This window comes from Rhinatrema bivittatum, chromosome 13 (assembly GCF_901001135.1).
Source record: "Rhinatrema bivittatum chromosome 13, aRhiBiv1.1, whole genome shotgun sequence".
In the NCBI taxonomy this organism is placed as follows: Eukaryota; Metazoa; Chordata; class Amphibia; order Gymnophiona; family Rhinatrematidae; genus Rhinatrema; species Rhinatrema bivittatum.
The window spans coordinates 37,430,610-37,449,997 of NC_042627.1; the positions used below are offsets into that span (position 1 = coordinate 37,430,610).

Consider the following 19,388-nt stretch of genomic DNA (forward strand, 5'->3'; position numbering starts at 1 on the left):
GGCAACTGTACGGTCTAGGTAGAACGCTAGAGCCCGTTTACAGTCAAGGGTATGCAGCGCCTGTTCCCCTGGGTTGGAGTGGGGCTTGGGAAAGAAGATGGGTAGTATGATGGATTGATTAATGTGAAACTCTGAAACTACCTTAGGCAAAAACTTAGGGTGAATGTGGAGTACTTCCCGGTCCTGCAGGAGTTTAGTGTAAGGCGGATAGGAAACTAGGGCCTGTAACTCACTAACACTGCGAGCTGAAGTGATAGCCAAAAGGAAAATCACTTTCCATGTGAGATATTTTAGGTCACAGGAGTGAAGAGGTTCGAATGGTGGTTTCATGAGCCGCCCGAGAACCAGATTAAGGTCCCAAGAAGGGGCCGGAGGATGTAAAGGTGGCTTGATATGGAGCAAGCCTTTTAAGAAAACGTGTTACGAGGGGTTGTACCAATATAGGGACATCCCCGACACCTTTATGGAAGGCGGCTACCGCACTGACATGCATTCTGATGGAAGAGGTCTTTAGACCTGACTCTGACAGATGCCAGAGATAGTCCAAAAACCTTGGGATTGGACAGGGAAAAGGGATTAAGAGATTGCAAAGAACACCATGATGAATACCTTTTCCATTTATAGGAATAAGACTTTCTTGTGGAAGGCTTCCATGAAGCAATCAGGACATGAGAAAATGAATCTGAAAGGTTAAGTGGTTGAAGGATTAACCTGTCAACATCCATGCCGTCAGGGACAAGGCCTGAAGATTGGGATGGCGTAGACATCAGTCATTCTGAGTGATCAGAAGCGGGTGCGTTCCAAAGGGAATGTGCCTGCAGATGGAGAGATCCTGGAGTATGAGAAACCACACTTGGAGTGGCCAGTGAGGTGCTAACTGGATCATGGTTCCCTTGTCCTGACGGCGCTTCACGAGAGTCTTCGAGAGAAGAGGAAGTGGAGGGAATGCATAAAGCAGACCGGCTGCCCACGAGAGGGAGAATGCATCTCTGGGTTGAGAGCACTCGCTCCGAATGAGGGAGCAGTAATTGTCCACTTTGTGGTTCTGAGGGGATGCAAAGAGGTCTATTTGGGGATGACCCCATTGCTGGAAGAGAGAGGTCGCTACTGAGGGATTGAGAGACCACTCGTGCGGCTGGAAGAACGACTCAGTTTGTCTGCCAAGACATTGTGCACTCCCGGCAAATAGGTGGCCCTGAGGTACATCGAGTGGGAGAGCGCTTCCACCCAAATCTGCGCAGCTTCCTAACACAGAAGGAAGGAGCCTGTGCCTCCCTGCTTGTTGATGTACCACATGGCCACCTGGTTGTCCGTCTGAATCAGGATGACGTGATTTGATAGGCAATCCTGAAAAGCTCTGAGAGCATATCACATTGCTCGAAGCTCCAGGAAATTTATCTGGTGTTTGGCTTCCTGAGACCAAAATCCTTGTGACTTTAGATCGTTCACATGGGCTCCCCACCCGAGGTTGGAAGCGTCTGTGGTGAGAATGAGTTGAGGATCTGGTAGGTGAAAAGGCAGTCCCTGGAGGAGATTGTTCTGATCTTTCCACCAGGCGAGAGACAGACTGAGTGTGTCTGTGATGTGGACAATGGTTGACAGAGGCTGAGTCGCTTGAGTCCATTGTGACCTCAGAGTCCAATGCATAACTCTCATGGCCAGGCGGGCCATTAGTGTGAGATGGACTGAGGACGCCATGTGTCCGAGAAGGACTAGGAATTGCTGAACTGTTGCTGTATACAGAGACTACAACTGGTGAGTGAGGGACACGAGGGTTTGCACTCGTTGAGGTAGAAAGACTTGCCTGTAAGGTGTCCAAGTCTGCCCCAATGAACGACAAGGTTTGAGATGGGACTAAATAGGATTTCTCGTAATGGACGAGAAATCCTAGAGAAATTAGAGTGTGTAGGGTCAAATCCAGGACGATCAAGTAGCTTGCTGGGTTGGGGCCCTGATTAACAAGTCGTCTAGATAGGGGTAGACGTGAACATCATCTTTCCTGAGAAAGGCTGCGACAACGAGGAGACATTTGGTAAAGACTCGTGGTGCCAATGCTAGGCCGAATGGAAGCACCTGGTATTGACAGTGCCTTGGGCCAACTAAAAACCTGAGGTACTTGCGATGAGATGGAGCTATCGCAATGTGGGTGTACGCGTCTTTCGAGGTCCAGAGAGCAGAGCCAGTCTCCTCTTTGTAGAAGAGGTAGAAGCGAGCCCAAGGTTACCATCTTGAACTTTTCCCGCTGGAGGTACTTGTTGAGGGCACGTAGGTCCAGAATTGGACGAAGCCCCCTGGATTTTTGGGGGATCAAAAAGTACCGGGAATAGAACCCTAGGCCTTTTTGCGAAAGAGGCACGGGTTCTATTGCTCTTAACTGGAGAAGAAGGGAAACCTCCTGCTCCAGAAGGACAGAGTGGTCGGTTACTCTCCACGCTTGAAGAGGTGGTGATTCCGGTGGAAGAGCAAGAAAGTTCAGGTGGTAACCCTGAGCAATGATTGCTAGTACCCATTGGTCGGTTGTGATTGCCTCATGCCATGAAAGTGGCATAATAGACCTCCCACTGGTATGCCTGGCAGAGGAATCAGGCTGCTGCTCTCCAAGGGAAAGTCAAAAACCTGAAGCAGGCCCCGGCTGGGGAGCTGCTTGTGGCTTTTGCTTCTGGGGCTGGCGAGGCTGAGATTTTTGATAAGGCCTCGTAACTCGGGACCTTGTTGGTGGAGGATAGTACTTCCTTGGGCGGAAGAAAGACTTCTTAGAGTCCTTCTTGAAGGGCTGTCTAGAAGGGAAGTCAGAAGGTACCAATGAGAGCTGTTTGAGGGTCTCATGATGGTCCTTTAATTCAGCCACTATTTGCTGAATCTGTTCACCGAACAGATTATCTCCTATGCAGGGCAGGTCAGAGAGCCTGTCTTGTACTTCTGGGCGAAGGTCAGAAGACTTGAGCCAGACCCAGTGTCTTGCCGAAATGGCAGTTGCAGACACTCTAGTGGAGGTGTCAAAGATATTGTAAGCTGTTCTTATCTCATGCTTTCCTGCCTCAAACCCCTTGTTAACAAGGATTTGAAGATGTTCTTGGAATTGGTCAGGCAGGGTTTCAGAGAAGTCCTGTATTTGCTTGAAAATGATCATGTTGTATTGGGTCATGTACAGCTGGTAAGAAGCAATTCTGGAGATGAGCATGGCCCCTTGGAACACTCGTCGACCAATATTGTCTAGGAACTTGTGTTCCTTGACAGGAGGGGTAGAGGAGTGAGGCTTCGTCCTTTTTGCTTTCTTCTGAGCTGATTCTACCACAACTGAGTGGTGGTCAAGCTGAGATTTTTGAAAGCCAGGGGTTGACTGTACTAGATAGGTAGTGTCAGCCTTTCTGTGTACTGGGGCAATGGATCCAGGGTTTTCCCAGTTCTTTTTGAGGAGGTCAAGAAGAACTTAATGAATGGGAATAGAAGTGATTACTTTAGGGGCATCCAGGAACTGGAGAAGCTCCATCATCTGGTGCCTATCATCTTGCTCCGTCTGAAGCTGAAAAGGGACCAATTCAGACATTTCCTTCACAAAATTAATGAAAGAAAGGTCCTCTGGAGGAGAACGCTTTCTACTTTCAGTAGGAGAGGGAGGTGAAGGTAAGTCATTGGTGTCCGTGGAAGTATCATCACCCCAGGTGTCATAAGGATCAGTAGGCTGACCTGTAGGACGAGAAGGGGGTTGGATACCCGAAGGGCCCGGCTGAGGCTCTGAGAAAATCGAAGGAATCACTGGGGGCACCATGGACACCCTGGGGGGTATCTGTGCGGGTATCAAAGGCCCAGATGTGCGTATCGCCCCCGATGAATGAATCGGTGGCGAGGGACGACATGGCATCGATGGCTGAGGCAATACCCCCGAAGGAGGAATGCGGAACGTTGTTTCTCCTCCTGATGAAGCTGTCATCGGGGAGCGCACCGGAGCCCTGGGAATCACCGGTGGAAGGGCAGTCATGAGCGCTTCCATCCGGGACAGCAGCGGTGCCAGCGCTGCTGGAATCGGGCCGGTGACCGGTTCCACTCTCGGTGCCGGTGTCGGAGGAACCTGGAGTCGTTGCATCACCTTGTCGATGGCCTCCTGGACCAGCCGGTCCAGTTCTTCCCGGAGACCTGGGGCAATCAGCCCCGGTTCCGTGACGGAAGAGGGAGGCTGAGGCACAGTCGGAGGGACCACCTTTACAGGCGGAATCGCAACTCCCAAACCTCGATCGGGTGAGGGTTGCCTCGATGTCCCGGTTGCAGGAGTGGTCGGTGCCGTTCCTGGACGGGGTTTCTTCGATGGTGACTCGGTCGGTGGAGAGGTCGATGATTTTGCTACCTCGACTGTCCGAGACTTACGATGCCGATGGCGATATTTCTCCCTATGATCCCCTCGATCTTAAGGGGGCGAAACGGGAGTCGATGGCCATGACTACGTCGATGGCGGGCGGTCACCAGATGGTTGTCGATGCTGGTGCGACTTAGACGTGCCGGTTCCGATGAAGTCGATGCGATGGACAGCGTCGGGGTGTGAGCACGGAAAAGGAGTCCCATCTTCTCCATTCTGGCTTTGCGACCTTTCGGTGTCATGAGGGCACATTTGGTGCAAGTCAGGACATCATGCTCACAGCATAAACACATTACACAGACTCCATGAGGGTCTGTGATAGACATGGTGCAAGCACAGTCCGGGCAACGACGAAACCCCGGCGCCATGGCCATAGAAAAATCGAGCCGCAGTACGGTTGACGGCCAGTAGGTTGTGAGGGCCAAACTCGACGGTAATCGACGAAAAACGGTGACAAACTTACCAGAGTACCACGGCCTGAGAAAAGTTAGAGGAGGGACCCCTGTGGGGCAATTTAAGTTTAAATTAACCCCGTGAGGAAAATTCCTGTCAGGAATCTCTTCAAAGCTCCTAAACCGTGAGGCTACTGCTGCGTGGAAAAAAGAAGACTGAAGGGGGACCCCTGCTGGCTGCAGGGTTAGTGCCATGCTGGGCATGCCCAGTAGGGGCCAGTCAAAGTTCTGGAAACTGACAGAAGTTTTCCGTGATTGGGCTCCATCCTGATGATGTCACCCATATGTGAGGACTACCATTCTGCTTGTCCTGTGAGAAATGCCCATTCCCAAAACGTCATTCTTGTTAATGTATCTTGCTTGCCTGTGGGTTTGTGTCACTGAACTGTCAAAGCATTAAGAAAAGTTCAATATAATTACTTTTAAATGTACTTACTTTAATGGCTGGTGTATCATTCAGCTCCTTGTTCTTTTCTATTGAAGCCGACCTTTTATTTTCAAACATTTTCACTCTGGTAAGCACAGATTGTGGTCTCATGGCTGGATCCTCTTCCTCAGCAACAACTGGAGGTGGAGGCAGTGGCTTATTGTTTGAAGGTAGTAGTTCAGGCTTTATATGGGATGGAGGAGGGGGAGGAGGAATTACTTCAGCACCATGAGAAGGCTCATACTGTTCTGGTTTAGAATTAAACCCTCGCTGAGGACCTTGGTCATAAACCCGTGTTTGCTGATCAAAGTATTGTTTAGGTTCAGGAAGTCTAGAAGTGGCTGAAGGGAAGCCTTGGGACTCCTGTTTATATCTAACATGAATGTCATGCTCAGCTGGAGGCTGTTCATCGTAACGTAGCTGTGATGGATTGTAGTTTTTAGACTGGTGATCATAGCGATGCCTACTGTCATAGATTACTGGAGGGGACTCTTCATAGTGAGGATGTGATGCAAAGTAGCTGCGTTCATGGTTTTCATCAGGATGTTGCCTTGGATCAAATTCCCGAGGATGTTTATCATATGGTGGCCTAGGTTGGTAGGGTTCTTTTTCACCACAATAGGTCCACTGGTCTTCATAGGGACCTAGTTGTTCATCATAATGTATTCGAGGATCATAATTGTGAGAAAATCTATCTACATAGTTTGTTGTAGGGTCATATCTATATGTAGATTGTTCAAATTCTCGATTTAATTGCTTTTCTGGATAAGCAGTCTGGGGCCCATAGTTCAGGTGGGGTTCTTTTTCATGTCTCTGTGCTGGATGACCAGCAATTGATTGCTTCATAATATAATTTGGACGAGGAGGTTCCTCCATAATATAAGCATCCTTCCTGTATACCTATGTAAAAAGTTATAACAAACTGTGTTTACCAAATAAAAACATTTATAACACAGACTAATGCATGTTTTTTGTTCAATTTCATTGCTACTAATTTTACCAGAATACTGCCACAGTACAGTATAAGTGTTGCCCTGCTATAGGTCATAAAGCAATCAGAACATAAGAAAAAATATTCTTGTTGGCTTTCATTTTGGTAGTTTTATTTTCAGGGCTTAATTTGTGGGGAAACAGTCTGGAATTCACTTCCGCCATGTCTTTTCAGACTAAACAGCAGGGGTATTCTACTTCAACACCTCCCTTCAGGCAACCTATAGGGGGGGGGGGGGGGGGGTAAGCCTGGAGCAGACAAAGCAGAGAATAGCCACTCTACTCCCAAATCCAGCCCTGCCCTTTTATTCAGCCGGAAAGAGGTTGGTTTGGGGGGGGGGGGGGGGGGGGGGTTGTGCAGTGAACCTGAAAAAAAAAAAAAAAGACACTTCAGAGGAAGTAACAGACAAAAAGAAGTTAAATTTCCACAAGTTTGGCCTTGATTGGCACTACTGCTCACAAGTTTTGAACTTGTGTTAATTCAACTCTTTTTTGCATCTGTTGCCCTGGGCTTAATTTCTGGTTGAATGACCGAGAACGGGTGTTTGCCACTTATTTTTCCTGGAATCTGATGAAGCAGAGCAGAACTGGCAGTGTAAATTAATTGTGGCTGAAAACGTGTATTTGCATATATGTGTGTGTAAGAATGTGTGTGTTTAGGGAAAAAGTTCACACCAGCCCTGGCCACGCCCCCAATACACAGTTCACAGCCAGCCTTGATCATGCTCCCTCCCTTCTGCACGGTCCAGAGGCCATCAACATAGCCCCCCCCCCCCCCCCCCCACGTAGGATGCATCTGTGGTAAGCAAAACCTGGGGCAAGGGAGCTCTGAAAGGGATTACCCTGGTCCAGGTTGAGTGGGGATGTCCACCAAAGTCAGGGAGTGTCTGAAGGGCAGGGGGAGGGAGGGGGGAGCACCTGGATGTGGACCTGAAGGCCCTAAGTGGCTTGTCACCACTGGGAGTGCAGGGTCCACTGGGCTAGGCACATATGCAGATGGGCAAAGAGGGTGACATGTATGGTTGCGGCCATGTGTCCTAGAAGATGCAGCATATGCTGCACAGATACTAGCTATCACTGCTGAATCTCCCACGCCAGGAAGGCCTTTGCTTGAGTCACATCCAGCACAGCCCCAATGAAAGGCAACCGTGATGATAGCTACCCGAAGTCAAATCTGTCTATTTAAAAACCCCAGGTGCTCCAGAACCTGAATGGTGCTGCGAAGCACCCGCAGTGTCCCAGCCTGTGTGTCGCTCTTGACCAGCCAGTCGTCAGATATGGAAACATCTGGACTCCTAGCTGGCACAGGTACACCCCCACCATGGCTAGGCACTTCGTGAATGCCTTCAGCACAGAGGTGAGGCCGAACGGAAGCACGCGGTACTGAAAGTGCTGGAGCCCAACCACAAAGTGAAGATCCTCCCAAGTCAAGGGAGCAAAGCCAGTCCCGTTCCCCCCCCCCCCTCGCAACAGAGGAATTATGGTGCCCAAGGATACCATCTTGAACTTTTCCCATTTTAGGAATGTTCAAAGCCCATAAATCCTGAAAGGGATGGAGGCCTCCTATTTTCTTTGGAATCAGGAAGTAGAGGAAGTAAAACCCCCACCCCTGCTGCTCTCAAGGAACAGGTTCCACCACTCTGGCCGTTACAAGGGCCGAGAGCTCTGCTTGGAGCAGTTCCAGATGTGAGACGGGACCCCATTGTGGGCACGGGGCAGAATCTGGAGGAGTCTCCATGAGATACAGCCCGTAGCCACGTCAGATGACAGACAGGACCCACCAATCCAACATCACAGCCGACCACTGGTCCGCGAAGAAGCGGATAGATCCCTGACCGGCAGGTCCCCTGGCATCAGGAGAGGCAACTGGCTTATGCCCCCTTGCTGCCAGTCAAAACCTATAGCGAAGCTGGCCTGGGGGGCGCTGGCTAGGGGCGGGGTTCCACGCTCTTGTCTGGATCTTCCCCTGGCGCTCACCTGCTGCAGTCTGGAGCGAGGGGCTGGTGGGAAATACTTTCTTGGTCTATAGAAAGGTCTCCTCGGCCCTGGTTGGGATGACCTTTTGGAAGAGGCCGGTGAAGCCAAGGCACTGGCAGACAAATGCTGAAGGGTCTCATGGTGGTCCTTCAGCTGTGCAACCGCCTCCTTGACCTTGTCGCCGAAAACATTATCGCCATAAGTCAGTCGGTCAGTCCTGCACTTCAGGACGAAGGTCTGAGGCCTGAAGACAGGCTAGATGGCAAGCAGAAATACCAGCCGCCGCTACACGCCCCGCTGTCTCAAAGACATCATAGGTAACACGCACCTTGTGCTTACCACATTCAAGGCCCTGTTGGATGAGCACCAGGAGGGCCTCCTGAGGCTGCTGCATCAGGCCATCTGCCACCTCCTGCATTTCCTTCCAAAGGTTGCAGGTATATTGGGTCATGAATAGGAGGTAGGTGGCGATAAAGCTACTAAAATGGAGCCCTGATACACCCTCCTACCCATGGCATCCCACGCTCAGTTGTCCTTACCTGGCGGGGCTGAAACATAGGTTTTCGACAGCTTTGCCTTCTTGAGTGCCGACTCCCATCACAGACTGGTGGAGAAGCCCACAGCTTGTCGCACGAGGTACACCCTATCGGCCTTCCGGTTGACCATGGCAATAGAGAGGGTGTGTTCCCAGAGCCGTAGTAGTTCCTGGAAAATCTCGTGCACCAGCACCGCCACGAACTCCTTCGGGGCGTCGACGAACTGGAGATCTAAAGCATTTTATGGTGGGCATCCTCTTCCATCATGAGCTGGAAGGGAATAGCCTCAGCCACTGTGTGGATGAACCCAGCAAAGGTAAAGTCCTCCAGTGGAGAATGCAGACATTCCTCTGAAGGGGAAGGATCTGACAGAAGGTCATTGGAGTCCACCGACGAAGCATTGGAGATATCCTGTCCTGAGGGGTCATAAAAGCCCTCAGGCTTTGAGGCCATCCAGAGGGCCATCCGGAGGGCCTGGCCACATCCCTTGGCAGCCTGGGGGGACTGATGGCCCTTAAAAAGTGCTGGGCCCTGGCAGCCCCAGACTTGGTGCTGAGGGAGCTCGTGACACAGAGGGCACCAATGGGCCTTCATCTTCATAGGAATTCCCCACAAGGACTAACTTAAATGCCCTACAGTTCATAAAGTTCTAGCATCAACTGTGTTTGGAAGACACCGAGGAGGACATCAAGGCAATCCAACAACGGTTCCAGCCCGGTCACCACAGTTGGCATCGGCACAGGCATCTGTGTGGATGCTGGCCTCAAAGGCATCGGCAAGGAGACCAGAATTGGGGAAGGCATCGATATCCGTGGCCCCAGCTCCCGATCGCACAAAGCATGATCCACTGCCAGGCACACATCTCACACACAGACTGAGACCAGTGCCAGTGGGATCTCCCCCTGGTGCTCGGCCCAGTCTTTCCCCGGCACAGAAGATGAGGAAGACTATCCTGAAATCTGGGACTTCGAGGAGACAGACCAGCCAATCCCTGGAACCCTCTTGCCCTGAGGGATTCAGGGGAGGGGTGGTGACCAAGGGATCAAGCTCATTCGGTTCCCCTCGGTCCTTGGTCATCAACAGAACCAACACCGGAGTAGAGGGCTCAGGACTTGCCTGAGCCGAACACCTTTTCCATTTTGTCCAGTCTGGCCTGGCAGCCCTCTGGTGTCATCTGAGCACACAATTCGCAGCTATGAATTTCGTGCAATGCCCCCGGGCAGAGGATACACACCTCATGTGAATCTATTAGGGACATAGTCTGGGGGCACTGGGGGCATAGACGAAAGCCCAAGGCAGCCATGAGGTGCACCAGGGACCACAAGAGCACGACGACCGATGGACAAGGGAAAAACAAAGACTCGCCGACAGAGAATATTCCCCATGGGAACTGGAGAGACCCAGCGCAAGATGAGAATACGCGAAAAAAAACCAAAAAAAAAGCTCACTTATGAAATTTTCTTAACAAAAAGCACGAGCATGCTCAGTGTGCCAGCCAAAGTTTCTAGAAACTTTGATAGACTTTTTCCGTGTGGGGCTCCATCTGATGTCATTCACCTGTGAGGACTACCATCCTGATTGTCCTAAGATAAATGAAATTCCCAAAGTTTCTTTTGCCCTGTATGTTTGTCTTGATTAGATTGTAAGCTCTCATTTGTTTTTGTACAGCACTGTTTATATCAATTAACGCTATAGAAATAAGTAGTGTTCTTTTCCAATATTGGAACTGGTTTCACAGCATTTGTTGCAAGAAAAGTTAAGGGCTCTTTTTGGGAGGAGACTTAACTGTTCTGCAGCAATGGAGCAAGAACATGGAAAATGTTGTGGTGCCTATATCTTGAACTATATCAGGAAAAGAGGAGGCGGACTCCTCCTGGCAGCAAAGAAAGGCCTAAATATAACCCTGCAACATTCAAACCCAATCTCCAACCTAGAATGTGCATACTTCAAATCCAAGCAGCTCCAAATCTGCCTTATCTACGCTCCTCCAGGAAATCTAGAAACAGACCCATCCTCCCTCATTGAATACATCGCCAAACACATCAACTATGACTCCCCAGCAATATTAATGGGAGACTTCAACCTACACGTCGATTCAGCCCCACGCTCCACCAACTGCGATACTCTCCTATCTACGCTCCGACACCTAGGCTTCAAACAGATCATCAACAGCCCCACTCACAAAGTGGGCCATACCTTGGACCTAATCTTCGTGAATGAAGGCATCTCACTTTCGGATAATCCTACATGTACACCTGTACCTTGGTCGGATCACCAGGTCATCACTACAGTCCTCAAAACGTCAGACACCCTCCCCCCTTCCTTCCCAAAAACCACTGTCCATTACAGGAAACCCTGTTCTTCTGACGCATTAAGTAGCCAACTCGCCAAGGAATTGTCTCACCTCGACCTCTCGGACGCAAATACGGCTATAACCTCTTGGTACACTATCACCAAAGTAGTAGCAGACCTAACCTGCCCCCTAATCACTAAAGTTCCACACCAGTCCCTGGACAATAGAAAACCGTGGTTCACACCGGAACTGAAGGCTATCAAACTCGACCTCAGAAACAAAGAACATAAATGGCGCAAAAATCCCTCTCCATCAAATCAAGCAACTTACAAATCTACCCTCAACAAATACAGGAACACCATTTTGAGAACAAAGAAAGACTTCTTCGCTAAGAAAATTCACAATTTCATCTTTGACTCTAAAGCCCTCTTCACCTACATCTCTGCTCTCACCAAACCCACCCCTCCAACTATCCCAGATGACCAGGCACTCAAAGCCACAGAACTGGCGAACTACTTTGAGAATAAAATTATCAAACTCACCAGACCGCTCTTCTCCTCTAACCCTCCGCCCCCTCCCTCTGTCGCAACTCCAACTCAATTAGGCACAAGGTTAGAATCTTTCGAGACCACCTCTTCTCTCGAAATCGAAAACATTCTCAAGAAACTCAAACCATCCTCCCACCCATTAGACACCATTCCTTCAAACCTCCTCATCTCAATCCCTAACACCATTGCGAAACCCATCGCAGGAATCATTAACTGCTCGCTAACTCAAGGTCTTGTCCCAGACTCATTAAAGCTGGTCAACCTGAAACCTCTCCTTATAAAACCCAACCTATCTACAGCGGACCCAGCGAACTTCCGTCCCATTGTCAATCTACCCATCATTGCCAAGCTTATGGAGAAAATAGTTAATAAGTAACTCACAGAATATCTGGAGGAACACAAGATTCTAGCTCCTTCACAATATGGTTTTCGCAAAGCACTAAACACGGAATCCCTTCTAATCTTCCTCACTGACTCAATTATCCTGAGCATGGACAAAAAACAACCTCTCCTACTTGTTCTCCTAGATCTTTCTGCAGCCTTCGACACTGTCAACCATACTATCCTCTTATACCGGCTCGCAGACATTGGTATCACAGGCATCGCACTCAACTGGTTCAAATCCTCTCTCAGCAACAGAGCCTTAAAGGTAAAAATAAACAAAGAATGTCATCCAGTCAGCTCCAATCTGGGAGTCCCCCAAGGATCCTCGCTTTCACCAACACTCTTCAACATATACCTTCTACCTCTCTGCCTCCTTACCAAGTTAAAGATCAAACATTATCTCTATGCGGATGATATGCAAATTCTCATCCCTATTACGGAATCTCTACATAAAACCCTATGCTTTTGGAATAGCTGCTTCCATGAAATCATCACGCTCCTCTCCAGTCTCAATCTAGTCATCAACAAGGACAAAAAGGAAATCCTCTTCATCTCTCAGGTGGATAGCCACTCTCCTTAAATCACCTTCCGCTACACCGGACAACATAACCACGTCTTACGTAAGAGATCTGGGTGTGCTCCTGGACAACCAGCTCAACCTCAAAAGATTTGTTAACACTACTAAGGAATGCTTCTTCAAACTTCAAGTACTAAAAAAGATGAAACCCCTTCTGCAGTCACAAGATTTCCGATTGGTACTATAATCAATCATCCTCACAAAAATAGACTACTTTAACTCCCTGCTTCTTGGCCTTCCCGCCAACACCATCAAGCCCCTGCAGATGTTACAGAACTCGGCTGCCAGGATCCTGACAAACTCAAAAAAAAGCGACCACATCACGTCCATCCTCTGCAACCTCCACTGGCCCCCTATAAAGTTCAGAATACTTTATAAAGTTCTGACCATTTTGCACAAAACCACACACACTCTCTCCCCTATTGATCTCACCATTCAGCTGCGCCCTCACACCTCGGTCAGACCGATTAGAAGAGCCTACCAAGGCACTCTACCCGCCCCCCAAGCAAAATCATCGCTAAGGAATAGAGCCCTATCCACGGCAGGCCCCATGCAATGGAATGTTCTCCCACCAGACCTTCGACTAGACCCCTGCCCAATTTCCTTAAAAAAACAAACCCTCAAAACGTGGCTATTTAAATCAGCGTTCCCAGAACCGCCCTGGTAGCCATACCAATTCACCATAGCTTGCCTCATGGCACCCAGCAAGCACTGTATATTGTATTAAGTTAATTCTGTATCTTTTTATCCCTATTGATTTATGTCACTTCCTCCTCAGACTAGCCCCACGCCTTTTGTATCTCATTTATTAAGTCTTTTGTACTTCATGTATCAATTTGGTTCATCCTTGGTGCAATCAATGCCTCTTCTATTTTAATGTTATTTATTCAAAGCTATTTCATGTTATTTATTCAAAGTTATTATATGTTTAAGGTTCTATGTAACGCTCTCATGCGAAGTTATTGTTCCACTGTAAAACGGTTTGATTTGTATTCTTTACAAGAAGATCGGTATATAAAAGTTAAAAATAAATAAATAAATAACTTTAGATAACATCGCTGATATAATCTTCAGAACCCAACAATCTGATGTTATTAGAGATCAATGGGTATTGAAGTACTGAAGCCTTTTTTCCACTGGAAGGGCTTGCAAGTCTAATCGAGGAATTTTCTTTAGACTCTCCTGGGCGCGTGATTCAGGAGGGGGGCCTATGCAAATTAGGGCCCGCGGTTAAAAGAGGTGCTAGGGACACTAGCGCAACCTTAGCGCCTCTTTATGGACAGGAGCGGTGGCGGCTGTCAGCGAGTTTGACAGCCGATGCTCAATTTTGCCAGTGTCGGTTCTCAAACCCGCTGACAGCCACGGGTTCGGAAACTGGACGCTGGCAAAATTGAGCGTCTGGTTTTCAACCTGCGAGCCGTGGGCCATTTTAAATTTTTTTTTTTTTTTTTTTTTTAACTTTCGGGACCTCCAACTTAATATCGCCATGATATTAAGTCGGAGGGTGTACAGAAAAGCAGTTTTTACTGCTTTTCTGTGCACTTTCCCGGTGCCGGCAGAAATTAACGCCTACCTTTGGGTAGGCGCTAATTTCTGAAAGTAAAATGTGCGGCTTGGCTGCACATTTTACTTTCTGAATCGCGCGGGAATAACTAATAGGGCCATCAACATGCATTTGCTGTTGCGGGTGCTATTAGTTTTGGGGGGGGGGGGTTTGGACCCGCGTTTTCGATGTATTACCCCTTACTGAATAAAGGGTAAAGTTAGCGCGTCGCAAATTCGCGTCCGAATGCGGGTAAACAGTGCGCTCCACCGGAGCACACTGTACTGTATCGGCCTGTTTGTTGGGTGGACTTGGGTTGTGTTCTCTCTCTAGTACCCTGCCTGTTTTGTTGCTGCACATAAGACCATTGATAAGGATAAGTCTGATACCTTCGCTGAGAAGTATTGTTTCATATAAATTTGAGGTTGACTTATTTGCAGACTGCTGTTCTGTTGCAGCTGCTTACAGTATCTAAAGAGTGGAGCAATAATCTTTTATGATATGTTTCCTTGCTTTATTTCTAAATAGCAGATGTTCCATGTATAGGAGATAACCTAACTTCTCATGTATATCTTTTCAAAACCTTGATGCCCTAAGTCATGCCATCCTACTAGCACCTATGGCTATGGCCTAAGTTCTACATTCTTCTGCTTTAAGAATTGGTATAAAGAGGCCTACAAAATCAGTAGGAAGTTGGTGGGAGATGTTCTGTAGTGTTGTAAGATATTCTATATATATTGGACCATACATAACTCGTGGCTGGCTATTCTTGAAGTCAACACAGCTGACTGAAAGATCTTTTTTGTTGTGTTATCCAATAATTTGGAGACTTTACCAGGCAGAGTAATGTTAACATGCCTTACATCTATTTACCCTCTTTAAAAATGACTATATTCTTAAGGAGTTCAGTGGCTGAAAATTCCTTATTATGCTGCAGCCTCTTTCCCCGTTTTTGTTCCAAATGGCTCCACCTGCACAAGTAGCAATAATGCCAACTATTTTGCACCAAAGAAATATATATCCCAAAAATAGCAGGAAACACTTGTATGAAAACAAAAAATAAAAAATATATAAAATATATTCCGCTACATAAATAGACTTATTGTGTATGAATAGTGACCATCATACAGCGCCCTTGCAACGTATGGCTTATATGTGTAAGCCTTTATAATCATAGCTTAGCATGAAATATCCACGGTGCAGCTATGTGTAAGTCTTCCTCATTTGTCTTGAAAAGTTCAATAATGCAGCAATATGTGAGTCTTCCGACACTGCAAGTGTTTCGAAGCAATTAACTTCAAGGAACACAAAGCTGCATGCTGCTAATAAATTTATCTGTCCAATGAAAAGTAAATGAAAAGAGTCCTTTAATAAACTGCTACGAGCTTATAAAACACCATTTATTTATTTATTTATTTATTTTTAATTTTTATATACCGAAGTTCTTGTAGGGACTACAAATCAATCCGGTCCCTGTGAAGGGACTTTGAACACTTACTATTTGTGGAATGTGGTCAATATGCCATCCGAAATAATTTATGAATGCGCTGTAATCATGAAAATAAATGGAAACAGTCACATATTCAAAAAGCTTTCAAATAAAATTTAGTCCGCTGAAAAAGAGGTACTCACTTTTAGCTGCCACAAGCTACCTGTTGACATTTCTTCCTGGTAATTGACAATGGTCTTTGAAGGAGATGCCGTTTAAAAAGGGAATCCCATCGATCAGGTGGAATGACAGCCGGAAGTGATGGGGATGGACTCTCCAAATAAGGGAAATGACGTTTCATCAGCGGCCATTTTGAAAAATGCTTTTATTGAAGAAATGAATGTATTGAATATCGGGGAGTTCTCTGAGAACCTGACAGTTCGGAGACGGCCATATCAAAACTCTGTACATGGTGAATGACGTTGCAGCTGCCATTAAAAACGTATGCGCTATTATTGAAGACGTGTAGTCATCTCCGATGTCTAGAGGTATCCTAATCTTTAAATCACAGAATACCATTCCACTTTCTCATTCAATCATTGAGGTTCTACTGAGTTTAATCAGAAAATCCACTGATTCTCTTTTAGATTAAGGGTTGCGGTTCCATCACCACCACGTTTAAACAGGGGAATATAGTCAAGTATGATCCATTTAAAATCCTCGAGTTTATGGGTATATTCTATACAATGTGGGAGACTTTTTATCCTGAGTGTTAATACGGCTCCGATGCTCTGTCAGACGAGTGCGTTTTATAAACTCGTAGCAGTTTATTAAAGGACTCTTCATTTACTTTTCATTGCACAGATAAATTTATTAGCAGCATGCAGCTTTGGGTTCCCTGAAGAAGAAGTTAATTGCTTTGAAATACTTGTAGTGTCGGAAGACTCACATATTGCTGCATTATTGAACTTTTCAAGACAAATGAGGAAGACTTACATACAGCTGCCCCGTGGATATTTCACGCTAAGTGCAATGTCATATAGCCCTTCAGGGAATACATTAATCAACTAAAGAAGTGACCTATGATTATGAAGCCCCAGCGCTTGTAAAGGCTTACACATATAAGCCATATGTTGCAAGGGCGCTGTATGATGGTCACTCTTCGTACACAATAAGAGTCTATTTATGTAGCGGAAACTATTTTGCACCGGCATGCCTTGCCCACACTGATCTGACATGCTGCTACTTGCACTTCTAACTTCAAGTACCTGAGCTGGCAGTAGTGGTCAAGCTTCTTCTGCTATTGCTGCTGTGGACTGGATCCAACTCTTCTGCTGATGTTGCTGAGAGCTGGATTAATTCAGCCAAGTTCCACAATTTGGTGACCCTTGACTCAAGCTTAAATTTCTTGTATTTTATGGTCCCAGGAAACATGCAGCCAACAAGCAGCACAATTTGGCACATCATGCGTCTATCCCAGACCTGCATGGTTGCGAGTGTCTATTAAAGCCCGATTTCCTATTCACCTCCATAAAGAGGGCAGAAGCCAATCAAACTCAGTCTTGAGGAATGGGAAAAAAATTCCAACTGAGGATACATTTTTTTATTTTGATTTGCAAGAATAAAATGAAATGAAACAAAGAACTAGAATTAAGAAAATTAAATTCAAATGATACTATGATCTGGAAAGGTTCTGAGGAATTGCTTTATGAGAGAGACAAAGTTTCATGTGTTTCTGCTTGGTGGAAGAAAAGAGACTGAGGAAACTCATGTGACAGTCCCTGTGCGAAAACACCCTGCCCATGTTCAGAAAGACCTTCTTGATTTTTTTTTAAGCTCTGGGAGTGCCTCAGCATCATTTGATGACATTATCCACTTGTGTGGTTGATTGTGACCTGCTTATCCCACAGAGAACAACTTAGAACACAGAGCCCACAGTATCATAGATTCAAAAACTTTCAGGTATATTAAACCACTACCTGACATCCTGAGTACAATTTTTGTACCTGCAGACCTGTAAGCTGATTTTCAAAGAGAATCTTCCCTGGTGTTTACCTTTGAAAATCTTGCATCTGCCAGTGCTATGGGGACATTTTTACTGCAACATAGGAGTAAACAACATACTTTGATTTCAAAATTAAATTCTGGCATGTAGTTCATTTGGCCTGCCCTGGCCATGCCCTCTCTCCTGAAAGAAGGGGGCAGGGCAATTTTGAAAGCGGGTTTTCTGCAGGTAAATACCAGTTTATCCATTGAAATCCCTTTGAAATTTGCCAATTTTTTTTTTAAAGTAAATTGTGACAGAGTACCCCCACAATTTCACTGTTCAACTATTTTTTTTTTTGTATGTAAACAACTTTTATTGGTGAATCAAGAAGACTATTACACAATTCTGAGTACGAACCTCGCATGTTGGATCGTGTCAGATTAATAACAGACAAATGACAATCACTATATTCACCAGTTTTGCATCCTATTAGCGACATCTCCCCCCCCCCCCTCGTGTATTCGGAATTACAGAGGATAAATGCGTAAAAAATACATTATATTGCTTATGTTATTATAAGAGATGAGATATAATAGAGAGAAAATGCTCTCATGCAGAGCAAGTGATTAGTTATAACGTATTAGCAATCCAGACTACCTAAACGGTGGCAGCATGAGAAGTCAGGTAGGAAGGTAACCCAGTGAAAGAGTAAGAGGTGATAGCGACTAGAGTTACTCTGCTCTGTTCCGACTGGTATAAGTATCTGTTATTACTACAGGTCTTGCCCTGCTACCCAGAGACTATATGGTTCCCAGATTCTCTGGAATGCCGCCAGCCGGTCCTGGTGTAAGGCAGTGAGTTTACCCAGTTGGTAGTAGGAATGCAGACATGGTTGAATGTTGGCTAAAGGGGGGGGGGGGGGTGGTAATTTGTTTCTAATGTAGTGCAATCTCCACTCTTATTGCAATAAAAACTTGCAAGATCAGTTTCTGTGTGTCCTTTGTATGTTCCTGAAGCAGGAGACCAAGGAATGCGTGCCATGGTTTTGCATCTACAGAGACCTGAAGTACATGGGCCAGCCATTGAAATACCCCTTGCCAGCATATTGTGATGAGAGCATTCCCAAATGTGATAGTATGTACCCAGGTTCCCACAGCTCCTCCAACACGTCTCTGGCACAGTAGGAAGCAACAGGTGTATAATGCCAACGATATATCATTTTATAGCAATTTTCTTGAAGCCCAACAGATATAGAACATTTACGGGACCCTGTATATATTGTTTCCCAGTCCTGATCCTCCAAGGTACCAGGGAAATCCACTTCCCATAGCAGACGGTGCCTTTGAGGGCCAAGGCCCCTGCCCTTAATTAGAGCATAAATTTTGGAAATAACACCCCTAATTGAGAGAGCATTCCTGCAGAGAGTGTCAAATAGAGTACCCTGGGTACCTTGGCATACAGAAGGAAATCAACATTATCAAGAGAATATTGAGCTCGCAGCTGGTCCACAGTTAACATGTTATTTTGAGAGAAAACATGCCCCAACCTCTGTATTCCAGCCTCCAACCATTGGCGTTTAGCTTTAGAGCCGTCAGTTAGTGGTAATATGGAATTAGTGAATATATGGGTCATTGAGGAGACGGACTCCGGCCCCACCAAGGTAGCCTGCCATTGACACCAGACCCTTAAAGTAGTCAGCAATGCAAAAGGGAGGTACTGAACCTCACCCCAAGAGGTCGCGGGTTGCCAAGGAAGTGCTGCAATTGGAAAGCGTCCTAACTGCGCTTGTTCTAATTGCACCCATTGCGGGACATGGTGCGTATCATGAAGGGTGACCAAGGCTCGCAGTCGCGCCGCACAGTAGTACCACGCCAAGTTGGGTAATTGCAGACCA

At 46.7% G+C, this 19,388-nt stretch overlaps 1 protein-coding gene across 3 annotated transcripts in view; it reads right to left on the reverse strand.

Annotated features, from left to right (window-relative positions):
• TJP1 (tight junction protein 1) overlaps positions 1–19,388 on the reverse strand; it is a 486,574-nt gene that overhangs the window by 133,051 nt on the left and 334,135 nt on the right. For all 3 annotated transcript variants that reach the window (XM_029575150.1, XM_029575149.1, XM_029575148.1), the window contains exon 21: positions 5,240–6,130. In XM_029575150.1, the coding sequence (XP_029431010.1) occupies positions 5,240–6,130 (891 nt within the window). The remainder of the gene's footprint in view (positions 1–5,239; positions 6,131–19,388) is intronic.